We start from the raw sequence: 12,058 nt of genomic DNA on the forward strand, positions 1-12,058 counted from the left end.
CTGTGTTGACTACCGTCGCTTAAATACGGCCACGAAGAAGGACGTCTACCCGCTTCCACGTATAGATGACGCAATTGATTGTCTGCACTCCGCTTCGTACTTTTCTTCTATTGATTTGAGATCCGGCTACTGGCAAATCCCCATGCACGCTGCAGATAGGGAAAAAACGGCATTCATAACACCAGACGGACTTTACGAGTTTAACGTCATGCCTTTCGGATTATGTAATGCACCTGCAACATTCGAGCGGTTCATGGATACAATCCTGCGTGGCCTCAAGTGGCAAATTTGTTTATGTTATTTGGACGACGTTGTAATTTTTGGCAAAACGTTTAGTGAGCACAACAGCCGCCTGCATATTGTGCTTGATTGCATGGAACGAGCTGGCCCCAAGCAACCACCGATATCCTTCGGACGGCCGACAGAGGTCTGTTTCGGATGTTCTGTACGTCCGCTGAACATCCGCAAACAGCCGGTAGACGTCCGTCGGCCGTCCGAAAGGTGGCCAAAGGTATACGGTTCGCCGGCCGACGGACGTCCAGTTGAGTACGTCCAGTTGAGTACGTCCATTGGCGGATCTTTCTCGAATATTCGCATATATGGTGCATGCGTGCTTTTTTCACTCCGCGCGATGCAATAAAACAAAAAACAGTTTGATGCATAGCAGGCATATTTTATTGTGGTTGATGATACATCAGCAGAGCAATGGGTTATATTCGGAAAATTTCGTAAATGTGACTCTTCAAATGTGGCAAGCTTGGGACACACATCCGTAATCTTCCCACCCACAGTATTTCTGAAATAAAAAGAACGCGGCAAACATCAGTCATGTAAAACAAATGGCACAATGCAGCAGCCCAAGTAAAAACATTGGAACCAATTAATAGAAGTGTTTAATGCTGCAAGTATAACAGACAATGCACTTAGGGAAAGGCATCCCTGCCTTTCCCTCTCTCTCTCTCTCAATAAGTATAAGGCAATAACTGCTCTCACTTTCCACACCATATTTGACAATGTATATGTTCTTTATTTATTCTTATGGGCCTTAGCGCACTAACCTGCGCAGCACTGTACGCGACTGTGCACAGAAAGCCGCAAAGCTTCCGTTGCGAACCACTGCGAACTACACGTGCTTCCTATGGTCTGCCTTTCGCGCGTTGTCACTCTTTATATAGGCACAGAGAACCTAGCGATGCCTTAAATATTAACAAGATGCGAAAATACTCCGTCCCGCAACTTTGAAGAGGAGTGGGAATTAGCCGCGCGAGTCGAGGGCTCCCGAAAGTGTGAGAACAGCACACACTTGTGGAAGCCATCTCCTCGCGCTTACTGCTCCCACTGTCCTGTGAACGAATTTTATATGAGCATGCATGCTGCATTGTCCTAGAAGCAAGTTCCAAGAAGTGTACTGGATACATACCTTCGTAGGCAATCCCATGTGCACTAAGCCTTCTTTAAACCAAGGTCGACGCAGTACGGGATTCCGGTGTTCCAGAAGAGCTTCAGGAGCTTCCCGTATCTTTCGGATTGCTTAGTTACATACTACTTTCGTCCACAGACCGAACAAAGCCACACATTATAATAACAGAGCTATAAAGCTCTGCGCGACAACACTACGCGACAAACCAAAACAGCGCTACGGAGCCGTACTGATGGATTGGATTGGACTGACCGCGAACTGACATCTATGATGATGGTGATAGCAGAATGCACGGGAGTTTTGATGATACTTACGAGTGGTTTCAATGGCAAGTTTTGCTAGCAAAACGGTGGACATGTCGCACAACTCCACTAATTTGGAGAAGTTTTATAAATATAAAACTAGTTATTGAGTTCTTGCAAAATTCTGCAACACCTGCTTCTCTTCGATAAAAGCTCGTTGGCGGCTCTTGCACTGCAGGAAGGAGTGGAATCGCACCAATTTACAAACATCTTCGCGTCAAGCCCTCCAACTGATGCAAATAAAACAGTATACATACACGAAAGACGCGAATTTTCTGTGAAATAAAAAACGTCCATACTCATGGCCTGGGAAAATACTCGGCCTTACATCCTTCGGACGTACACCTCGTCTCTCATGCGGATGTACAAAAGTGGACACTGTCCGTACGTCCGGCGTATGTACGAATACGGACATCCGAAATCGGATTGTGTTCGTACGTCCGATGGACGTCCGATCTCGGCAAAGGACGTTCGGATCTAGCTCGTACGTCCGACGGATATCTGTGGTTGCTTGGGGCCTTATCCTCAATTCCAAGAAATGTCATTTTGGGAACCGTGAAACAATTGTTCTTGGTCATTTAGTTGATAAAGAAGGTGTTCGACCAGATCCAAAGAAAATTGAAGCTGTCAAAAGTTTTACGGTGCCTCAATCAGTGAAAGAGCTGCAGAGTTTTTTAGGGCTCTGCTCGTACTTTCGACGCTTTATAGCTAGGTTTGCGGACATCGCTTACCCACTCACGTGTTTGCTGCATAAAGATGCACCGTTCCATTGGACCAGCGAATGTGACGCAGCTTTCCGACATCTGAAATTTCTTTTGACCTCGGGCCCCATCCTACGCCACTGCTGCCCATCTGCACCAATTGAAGTGCACACTGATGCAAGTGGTATCGGTATCGGCGCTGTACTTATTCAACGCCATGGTCACGATCAGCACGTGGTAGCATATGCCAGCCGTTCATTGAGTAAGAGCGAAAGAAATTACACGGTTACTGAGCAAGAATGTCTCGCCGTTGTTTTCGCTGTCCAGCGCTTCCGCTCCTATCTGTACGGGAATGCTTTCACCGTCGTGACCGACCACCACTCGCTTTGCTGGCTAGTGAGTCTTCGTGACCCCTGTGGCCGGCTTGCTCGATGGGCTTTGCGCCTACAAGAATTTAATTTCACTGTGGTGCATAAAAGCGGCCGTAAACACTCAGATGCCGATTGTCTTTCCCGCTTGCCGCTTCAAACGACTGATGACGACGCAGACAACTTTGATGAATACTTGGCGTCACTTTCACAAGCCTTCCCCGATCTTGAAGTTTTCCGAACTGAGCAACGCAAAGACCAAACATTAACCTCTTTGTTTGATGCCGCTCAAGATTCTGTAAAGAATACTTTTTGCATTCGCGACGGTTTGCTTTATAAGAAGAATTTCGCTTCTGGAGGAGCACGCATGCTTCTTGTCGTACCCGAAAACCTACGCATCACAGTTCTTGAAATGATGCACGACGACGCCACGTCTGGGCACTTGGGAGTGACACGCACACTCCACCGCACACAACAACGATTTTACTGGCCTAACATGCGTTCAACCATCCAGCACTATGTAGCCAGCTGTGTGCAATGCCAGCGCTTTAAGCTGCCGACTTCAAGTCCACCGGGCAAACTGCGGCCAATCACACCTCCAACAGCCCCGTTTGAGCAAGTTGGCATTGACCTCCTTGGACCTTTCCCACGGTCCTCGACAGGAAATCGATGGATTCTTGTGTGCGTAGACCACTTAACCCGTTATTGTGAGACAGCCGCGATACCAGCTGCTACTGCGTCTGAAGTATCTAACTTCTTACTTCGATTCGTCATTCTTCGGCACGGCCCTCCTGCAGTTCTCATTAGCGACCGTGGACGCCAATTTACAGCGGACGTTGTTGAAGAACTTCTCCGCCTCAGCAGCTGCAGTTTTCGCCACTCCACGTCATATCATCCCCAAACGAACGGTGTGGTAGAACGCACTAATCGGACGCTCACCACCATGCTCGCTATGTACGTCGCTGCAGATCATAAGGACTGGGATGGCGTCCTCCCGTTCATTACTCATGCATACAACACAGCGCAACATGAGACAACTGGCTACAGCCCCTTTTACCTGCTCTATGCTCGCTCACCTCGCTGCGGCCTTGACACCATTCTACCATTTTTCATCCACGACGAACCTTCTCTTGCGACCACACTCTGCAGAGCTGAAGAAGCTCGCCAGCTTGCCCGCGTTCGAATTTTATCTTCTCAAGAGCGTTCCAAGAACCGCTACGACGTCCAACACCAAGAAGTTTCTTATGTTCCTGGTGACATTGTGTGGTTGTGGACCCCTCTACGCAAGCGTGGTCTGTGTCAGAAACTGCTATCCCACTACACTGGACCGTTTGTTGTGTTGGAGTGCATAAGTGACGTTAATTACGTTATATCACGACTAACTGCTAGTGGTCGACGGTCACGCCAGTCTCAGGTGGTGCATGTAGCCCGCCTCAAGCGATTCCATCCCAGACGGTCTACGTAACTGGCCCGACGGGCTCCGTCTGCGAGGAGGGAAATGTCACGTGCTTCCACAGAATCTCGACGGAAGAAGCAGGAGATGAAGGACTGACCGGCAGGGAGAAAGGAAGAGAAAGAGCTGAGGGACGCTGGTAGGCTGCCTGCTTCCATCCTGCTCCGACCGATCCCCTCTGTGAATAAACCCCCGTGCGTGCTAAGCACGTAACAATATATTGTCTAATGATTGCAACAAACGAGCAGAAAAGCATTTAGGTGCAAAGTTTGCCCAAAATAAGAGACGACTCGCTCTCCTATTGGCCAAGTAGTGAACACTATAAAAACTGATATTTCGTAATTAACAGGCGCACTTTTAAAAGTAAATATGTTTTCAAAAAAGATGTTCTTGCTTAAATACTATAAGAGGTTTTTTAATGGCATTTCGGAAAAGTGAAACCCTTTATTGGCGTCGTGTGTCGTCGCGTTTTCACTACTATGGGTTTTACCCACTGCGTTCGCGCGAAAGTCGTCTGCGCACACACGGACAGCGTTTTTGGAATGAAACATCTTAGTAATGACACTCCGTATTCCTGAAAAACTACGACTGTGCCGCAACAAGTAGCTCACCGCCCCATGATGCTTTGGGCGTCCATGGTGGCTGAAGTGCAGCGCCGCCAGCTTTCCCTCTAGGCATGCCTCTAGGTAATAGTAAGAAACTCTATGGAGGACGGGCGAGTGGATGGGAAAAGCGTGACATTGACGAAGGGGAGGTTGGAGGATTGGTGGCGGAAATCAAGGGAGGGGTGAATTTCGAGGGGAAAAAGTTAGACAGATTAGACATTGTAAGAGCGAAAGGAAAAGAAAGGGAAAAAAAACTAACAATGGGGAAGTATAGGCTAGGTGGCGAAAGCTACTGCCCGGTACAAAGGGTTAAGCCATTATCATCCATCCATCCATCCTTTGGCGCCGTGTTTGGCGCAGAAGTTCTTGACGCGCGGCCGAAGTTAGGACGAAAGCGTCAGGCTGCAAGTTCTGAAAATTAGGGCAGCGGTCATCATTACCTGTTCTTTTCTTTTTTTTTTTGCGTGACATTTTGGCGGACGTGGCCGTGCTGGATGTGGAAGCCTGCTGGTGCAACGTTTTAGGCCTTTGTGGCTTTGTTTTCTTTCCTACCGACGCAGCAATGCAGTACTCGAATGGCGCGATCATTCGACTTGTGTTGGACGATTTCATGTAAGTGCCTGTCTTGAAGTACTTATTGCATGAAAGGGTACGCTTTGTTCTGCCGTAGTGATTCAGTAATGTTCGCGCGTTGAAATGTGCACGAGACTGTAATCTCTCTCCTTTTTTTTTGTCAATCAACGGAATGAGCGTCAAGCTGACTGCTAGGGAGTCCTACCTGTTTTACCACGTGCGCACTGCGCACATGTACACAGCGTCGAATCAGTTTTAGGAGTTCTGCCTACCCCGACGATTCTCGCTGACGAAACAGAGTAGCATGCGAAGTTGGCCTTATGGACGCCGCCATGCCTTCGCGATCTAATGTACAGAACGAGCCACCACACGAAGACACCCGCGGTGATCCTTGGGAATGCGTCCCTTTGTAGGGCAGTGGTACACATGTGTATCCACTCGCCTCTGCCTTTCATGCTGGGGACACTCGTTCTCCTCTCGCGGCGGTACGCTGGGTCCCACTCGCTGGTCGCGTACTGCGCGCCATGTGCTGGAAACTGCAGTAATGCGGTTGAACTGGAAATAAGCACTACATAGTTGTTTCACTCATGGCGTTGATGTTATGGCAGTTTTAAGTGTGTTTTAATAATTTGACAGGCTGTTATGTTTCACTGTCGCTGGCTGCACTGAAAAAGGACAGCGGTTATTTGGTCTTCCCGCGCAGTCGTAGTTTAGAGTGTCAGGATCGCTGAATTCCGCAGGGTTATGCTGCATTTGTTGTTCGAGTTTAAAAACTTTTCACTTCTCTAGGCCCCAAGTTTTTCTGGCATGCCAACAGCGTGTAGCATGACCTGCCGAATATAACTTTTTGCATATTTAACAACCTCATTTGCAATGCTCTGTGGGGTCCCTTTGTGTTATTACTGCGCCATATGTGGAGAATTCTATGCAGTGAAGGCAAAATTCTCTTCCAAACAGTCCGTCGCCACACTGCTGTGAAGTGGACAGCTGAGGACACGTCTGGAACCAAATCAACATATTTTCTCGAGTGCTTCCCTTAGTTGCTTGTTCCGGAGCAATATCATGCAGATGATTGTTTCCCTCTGGATGGTATTGACTGGACATAGATTGATGTTAAGATGCGACGACGTCTTGTTGAGTCATAGTTGCTTCGAGGACTGATTTCAATAAAACATTTATTAATGCTAAGATGGCTCATCGACACAAAAACCCAGCGTTGCCCAAAAAGTGGCAGTGTTCAAAATTCTCAATTGGACATAACGGTGTGACATCATCAAAGGCGAGAAAACATGATGCGTTAACAAGTAATAGTCAGAACTAGTAATTGCAACTGCACCAACTACAAAGGAATAGAATATAAATGGAATATAATTGTCACCGTAGCTCAGCTGGTAGAGCACCGGACGGTAAATGCGGAGGTCGTGGGTTCGGATCCCACCGGCGGGACCTCATACCCGCTACGTTGGCTCAGTGGTTACGGCGCTCGGCTGCTGGCCTGAAAGACGCGGGTTCAATCCCGGCCGCTGCGGTTGAATTTCGATGAAGGTGAAATTGTAGAGGCCCGTGTACTGTGCGATGTCAGTGCACGCTAAAGATCCCCAGGTGGTCGAAATTTCCGGAGCCCTTCACTACGGCGTCCCTCATAGCCTGAGTCGCTTTGGGGCGTTAAACCCCAATTAATCTAATCTAATCTAATATAATTGAAATTGAACTGGAATAGAACTGGAATGCTTCCTTAAGTTCCTTAAGTACCCATGATAACTTTATTGCCTTTTGAAAACATGAAGAAGATACAATTAGAAGCAGCTGATTTGCAGAAAACTTCACAAAATGACCCATTGGTAACCACTTCATTTGAATCCAATGGGATTCAAATGAAGTGGTTACCAGTGGGTCCCCGCCAGGCTAGACTAAGAAATGGGAGTCTGAGCAACACAGGCTGTTTTCCTTGCTCCCACGGAGCTGTCTGCCGACTTGCTGCCTCACTTGATAGTCATCGTGCAAGGCAATAGCTCTCTCATTAAGGTGTGTGTCTGGGCTAGGTGGAAATACCAAGCTTGATGTAAAGCGCACAGAAAGATGCAGATGAGTCAACAAAACAAACACCCATCCTCGCTGGTGTCATCAAGAGAGGCAGAAAGAGTCGGCTGTAGTTATGCCTGCCCGGAAACACACGTGATGAATTTTACTGATGCGACAACATCACACCAACCAAAGAAGCCTTTTTTTCCGAGCAGTGAGTGGGCGCAATGAAGTTAGAGGGGGGTTGGAGGTGTGAATAGCTATGAGGCGTAAAGACGAAAATAAACTGAACAAAATGCAGTTACGCGAGCTTCACATACTCGCTTACCAGCGCTAGCACCTAAATAATGCAGATACTTTACTTGGAAATGTCTTTGTCATCGGGTTCTGAAGAAAGTGATCGGCAAATTTAGATGTGGCCTGGAAGGTTTTAACCCTCGCCTCCCAGCTTCGACCACAGGCTGAACCAAAGCCCGCCTCTTGTATTTGTACAGCAGCGAGTCAGTTACGGCTTTCCTGGCCTATGTCATCAGCACACGTGCTTCGAGTCTGGTGGACAGAACAACACGTGGCTCCTCACAGCATGATGCAGAAGGTTCGACGTCTGCTGAGCCAGTTGTGATCGGGAGAAGAAAGGGACGAGGAGGCTTTAATTGGGAGAAGAAAGGCAGCGGGAAACGCTCGAAACAAAACAAAACCGAGTCGAAAGTTGGCAGTTTCGCCCCTTGGGCCATGTCTTGTTCTGTTCGTGGCACCACCAACCAGGCTGCTTGAAGTGAGCTCGTGGTGTGCATGTGATGTAGCAGTCAGAAATACAGCTCTGGCTGGCTGCTGTTTTCCCGGGTGCTTTTGCCTACACTAGAAAATGACAGCATCCATTTCGCTTTCCACGGGATAGCACGCATAGAAACATGTGGGAATTTTAAGTTAAGCGAGTCTGCTGGAACCCAACAGGAAGCCAAATTATGTGAAGTAGAAACACTTGCATTCCAGAAAAATGTTTGCTGTGGGTGGAGGTATATTTAATGTTGAAGCCTCATGATTGCTGATATTAGCCGCCATCAAAGGCGACTTCTTGCACTTGTTTTCATGTTGTGTGAAAAGCTATCTGAATGGCCGGCAGTCTTTGGCGAATATGCAACTGCAGCTCAAAGTTAGCAATCCTCATTGTTGGAAAACTAATTGAAATGTAGAGTATCCATGTCAGCATATTGCACTGGAATATGCCACGCCCATTGTGAGAATGTAAAGACTTTTCACAAGGCGTCAAGTTTCTTGGCAGATGAGCTGCGAAAGTTGATATACTTCAACGTAATTAACATCGATTCTCTCTTCAGTCAATCTCAGGCACCACTGTACTTTGCTGGAACACCAAATTTGTGGACTTGACGCGGTAGCAGCTGCTTTCTGTTCAAAACGTGCCACCTTATTGCTCTCAATGCAGCCATATGGTAGAGTGGGACCCAACATGCTGACGTTGAGAGTGGTGCTCTCATCCTGAAAGTGGCAATGGTCATCGAGGCAGTCTATGTACCACTTGTTCACAGTGCTTGAAGTGCCAGCAAACGGACAACGGCGCACCTATGTGCCATATTTTTGCGTGCTGCCATCAACCGAACTATCGAGAAACCATTCAGCTTGCTTTTGTATTTAGCTAATAGGCTTCCTTGGCATCCTTGGATTCTTTTGCAAGTGCATGTGTACATTTTGATGGCGCTCATGTTTTTGCGAAAAAAGGTGTGAAAAATTCTTGAGGTTTTAAAGCATCAGTGAAGTGCTCATAATAGTGCTTGAAGCAATTTTCAATTCTAATCCAGATTTTTTTTTTATGCCAAAAGGACGCCAGTTCGAATACATACCACATTTGAAGCATTATGTTGAATGCAAACCCTCTTAGTGTTTCTTAAGGACGCAGGAGTTATATGTGCATGTGTGTGCACTTTATGAGAATCCTGTCTATGTGTGTGCGCATGAGACTTTCATGTGAGTGTTCTTACTTCTTAATTTTTGCCCTCATCTGACATCGTCAATTGTCAGGCTGATGTCATCAGTGATCATTAAGGAGTGCCTTCTCCACCTCCAAATACTGCATACCACGGATGTTTGGTAACGTCCATATCTTGTAGGTGGATCTGGACACATGCAGCACAACACGGGCAATGCATCCCCAATACCTCTGCCAGTACCACGACCATGTACACCTGCATTTCATTCATGTTCTAGCATTTTCATTCCCTTTGTAGAAAAGGCCTTCTTGGACGATTGGCTAACACTCCCCAGTCTATTTTTTATAAATGTGAGAGATCTCTGCTGTTACCACTTGTATTGTTTTCTATTTATAGGATTTGTGTCCACTAAAAGAAAGTGAATGGATTGCAGCAGCATGTGTTTGTTCGTAAAGACCAGTACAAGTGAAAAATGGCAGAGACATTTGACATCTACGCAAAAGGATTGAGGAGTGTTAGTCAACAATCTGGGTTTCCTTATGAAGGAAATGAAAATGTTCGATCAGAAATTACGTTTTGTGCGTACAGGTATACTTGACAGCGGTGTTGGCGCACATTTTGCGGGGCAATTAGCAGAACTGGGTGATGCACCCTTAAAGGTGCACTGAAGAGGAATCTGAACTCGTATTTTTACCGCTGGAACTCGATCTACACGTTCCGAGCATTCTTGGAAACTTCAAATTATTGCCCTGTGCAGCCGTTTTCCCTAATTTAAATCAGATTAACGTCAGGCTCTCTTCTTTTTTTTTTTTGAATTCCCCACAAACGGTGGGAGGAGTTGACCGACCTTTCACCCAGTCCTGTGGTGGCTTGCCGCTTGTCCATCGGCGGAGTGATACGTAGTTATTGACGAAAGCAAAGAGTCCACGTGTATTTTTATTTCGGTGGGCCTAATTTGCAGCTATGTAGTCTCTGACTAGACCTATTTATTCACGTAAACCTAAAAGAAACAAAATTAAAGTGAAAGCAATGTCGCCACGCGACTGCCTGAAAGGCACTCCATGTGTTGGTCGACTCCTCCCACCAATTGTGGGGAATTAAAAAAGAACAAGGGCGGGAGCCGGACGTTAATCTGATTTAAATTAGGGAAATCGGCTGCACAGGGCAATAAATCGAAGTTTCTAAGAATGCTGGGAACACGTAGATCGAGTCCCTGCGGCAAAAAGACGAGTTCAGGTTCTTCTTCAGTGCACCTTTAACAGTTCTCACCGTGGAAGTGTGAAATCTCTTAGCGTGCCCGAGTCTGCCCAAAGTGGCCGTTCTGCTGCCTCAACAGCAGTGCGGCAGCTTGACACGGTGATGTGTGCAGGGCGTACCGGCATGTGGAGGTGCGACCAGGCCCCAACCTGAATGTGGTGGTGGGCACGAACGGGACGGGCAAGTCGTCGCTGGTGTGCGCCCTCTGCCTCGGCCTGTGTGGCGCACCCTACCATCTGGCCCGAGCCGCCAGCCTGGGTGCCTACATCCGGACAGGGGCCGCCAGCGCCCGCATCGAGATTGAGCTGTGGGTCTGGCTTCTGAGCGCATTCAGTGCAGGCATGGGAACTTGTTTTAGGCAATGGACCTTTCCATCGGGCGAGGATGTTGTCGAAACGCCTCCTCTCTGGACTGCCGGAAACCGGTTCCGCTGCCGCTTCCACCGTGCTAGCGCGAGGTGCCCACAGCAGTCCAGTGAACAATATGGCAGCAGCCAGGGAGCCCTTATTGGAAAGGTCTATAGACAAAGTTTCTTTTGAGTGGTCGGGTTGATTGAAAAACTTGTCGCAAAATGGTAATCTCTTTGTCTTATACCCGTGCCACACGAACAGATTTAATGCCATTAAGTGCTTATGGCCTTAAGTTTTAATGGCATTCGTGCAGTGCCACACGCATAAATTTAATGGCATTTGCCTTACTGCCATTCGCGACCTACTGAGTTCGCCACAACTCATTCGCCCGTGCAATGCGTACTCTTGTTCCCATTCCGCATGCAGCTTTGTTAGTAACAACTTTTTTTTTTTTAATGCGATGTTGATTGCAACAACTTCTTAACTAGTGGGAAATGGTTAATTCTTAACTTTCAGTCAGATGAGGCATCTATACCGCATTTTCGATGGGAAGAGCGCCATTTTAACCAGCCTTTTTGACAGCTACTCTTGACCTGTGTGCTGACATGCGAGTTTATGGCTACTTTTTCGACTTGTAAAGCAGGAACAGCTGTATTTTCTGGAAAATCATTTTTACATTGCACCTGAACAACATTCCTAATATAATGTGCTCATTAGCACTGTTTATATTCAGATGAAACTTTTGACTGCCTTGCAAGCGTTATCATCATCGTCCCTTTCGATAATGGCATTAAATGTGGACGTGCAGCACCAACTCGGGAAGTAATGGCATTAACAGACTTAAAGCCTGAAGCATTTATACTGGCATTTGTAATGTGTATGCGGTATGAGTATTATTCTGTGTGAGGGGCCTTCGTGGGACTGTCTGTGCTGAAAAGTAGGAACAAATTGTCTGCATTTCTCAAAGGATATTTTCGCTTTTTCTGATGTGAACTGCCTTTTCTTTTTCGTTACATTGGAGACGCAGTATAGAAATGTTGGTCATCTTCTGACGGCGAGAG

At 47.1% G+C, this 12,058-nt stretch overlaps 1 protein-coding gene and 1 long non-coding RNA gene across 2 annotated transcripts in view; one reads left to right on the forward strand and one right to left on the reverse strand.

Moving 5' to 3' along the window:
* Positions 1–652: 652 nt before the first annotated feature.
* LOC149367845 (uncharacterized) lies at positions 653–2,207 on the reverse strand. The gene is made up of 2 exons (XR_016288174.1): positions 1,421–2,207; positions 653–796 (listed from the first exon to the last, which is right to left on the reverse strand). It is a non-coding gene; the product is annotated as an uncharacterized LOC149367845 (long non-coding RNA).
* Positions 2,208–5,183: 2,976 nt separating this feature from the next.
* SMC5 (structural maintenance of chromosomes 5) overlaps positions 5,184–12,058 on the forward strand; it is a 91,324-nt gene continuing 84,449 nt past the window's right edge. The window contains exons 1-2 of the mRNA XM_089557715.1: positions 5,184–5,461; positions 10,760–10,954. Coding sequence (XP_089413841.1) covers positions 5,412–5,461; positions 10,760–10,954 — 245 coding nt within the window. The 5' untranslated portion in view covers positions 5,184–5,411. The remainder of the gene's footprint in view (positions 5,462–10,759; positions 10,955–12,058) is intronic.

This window comes from Amblyomma mixtum, chromosome 1 (genome assembly GCF_055824585.1).
Source record: "Amblyomma mixtum isolate Tamu chromosome 1, ASM5582458v1, whole genome shotgun sequence".
Classification (NCBI taxonomy): domain Eukaryota; kingdom Metazoa; phylum Arthropoda; class Arachnida; order Ixodida; family Ixodidae; genus Amblyomma; species Amblyomma mixtum.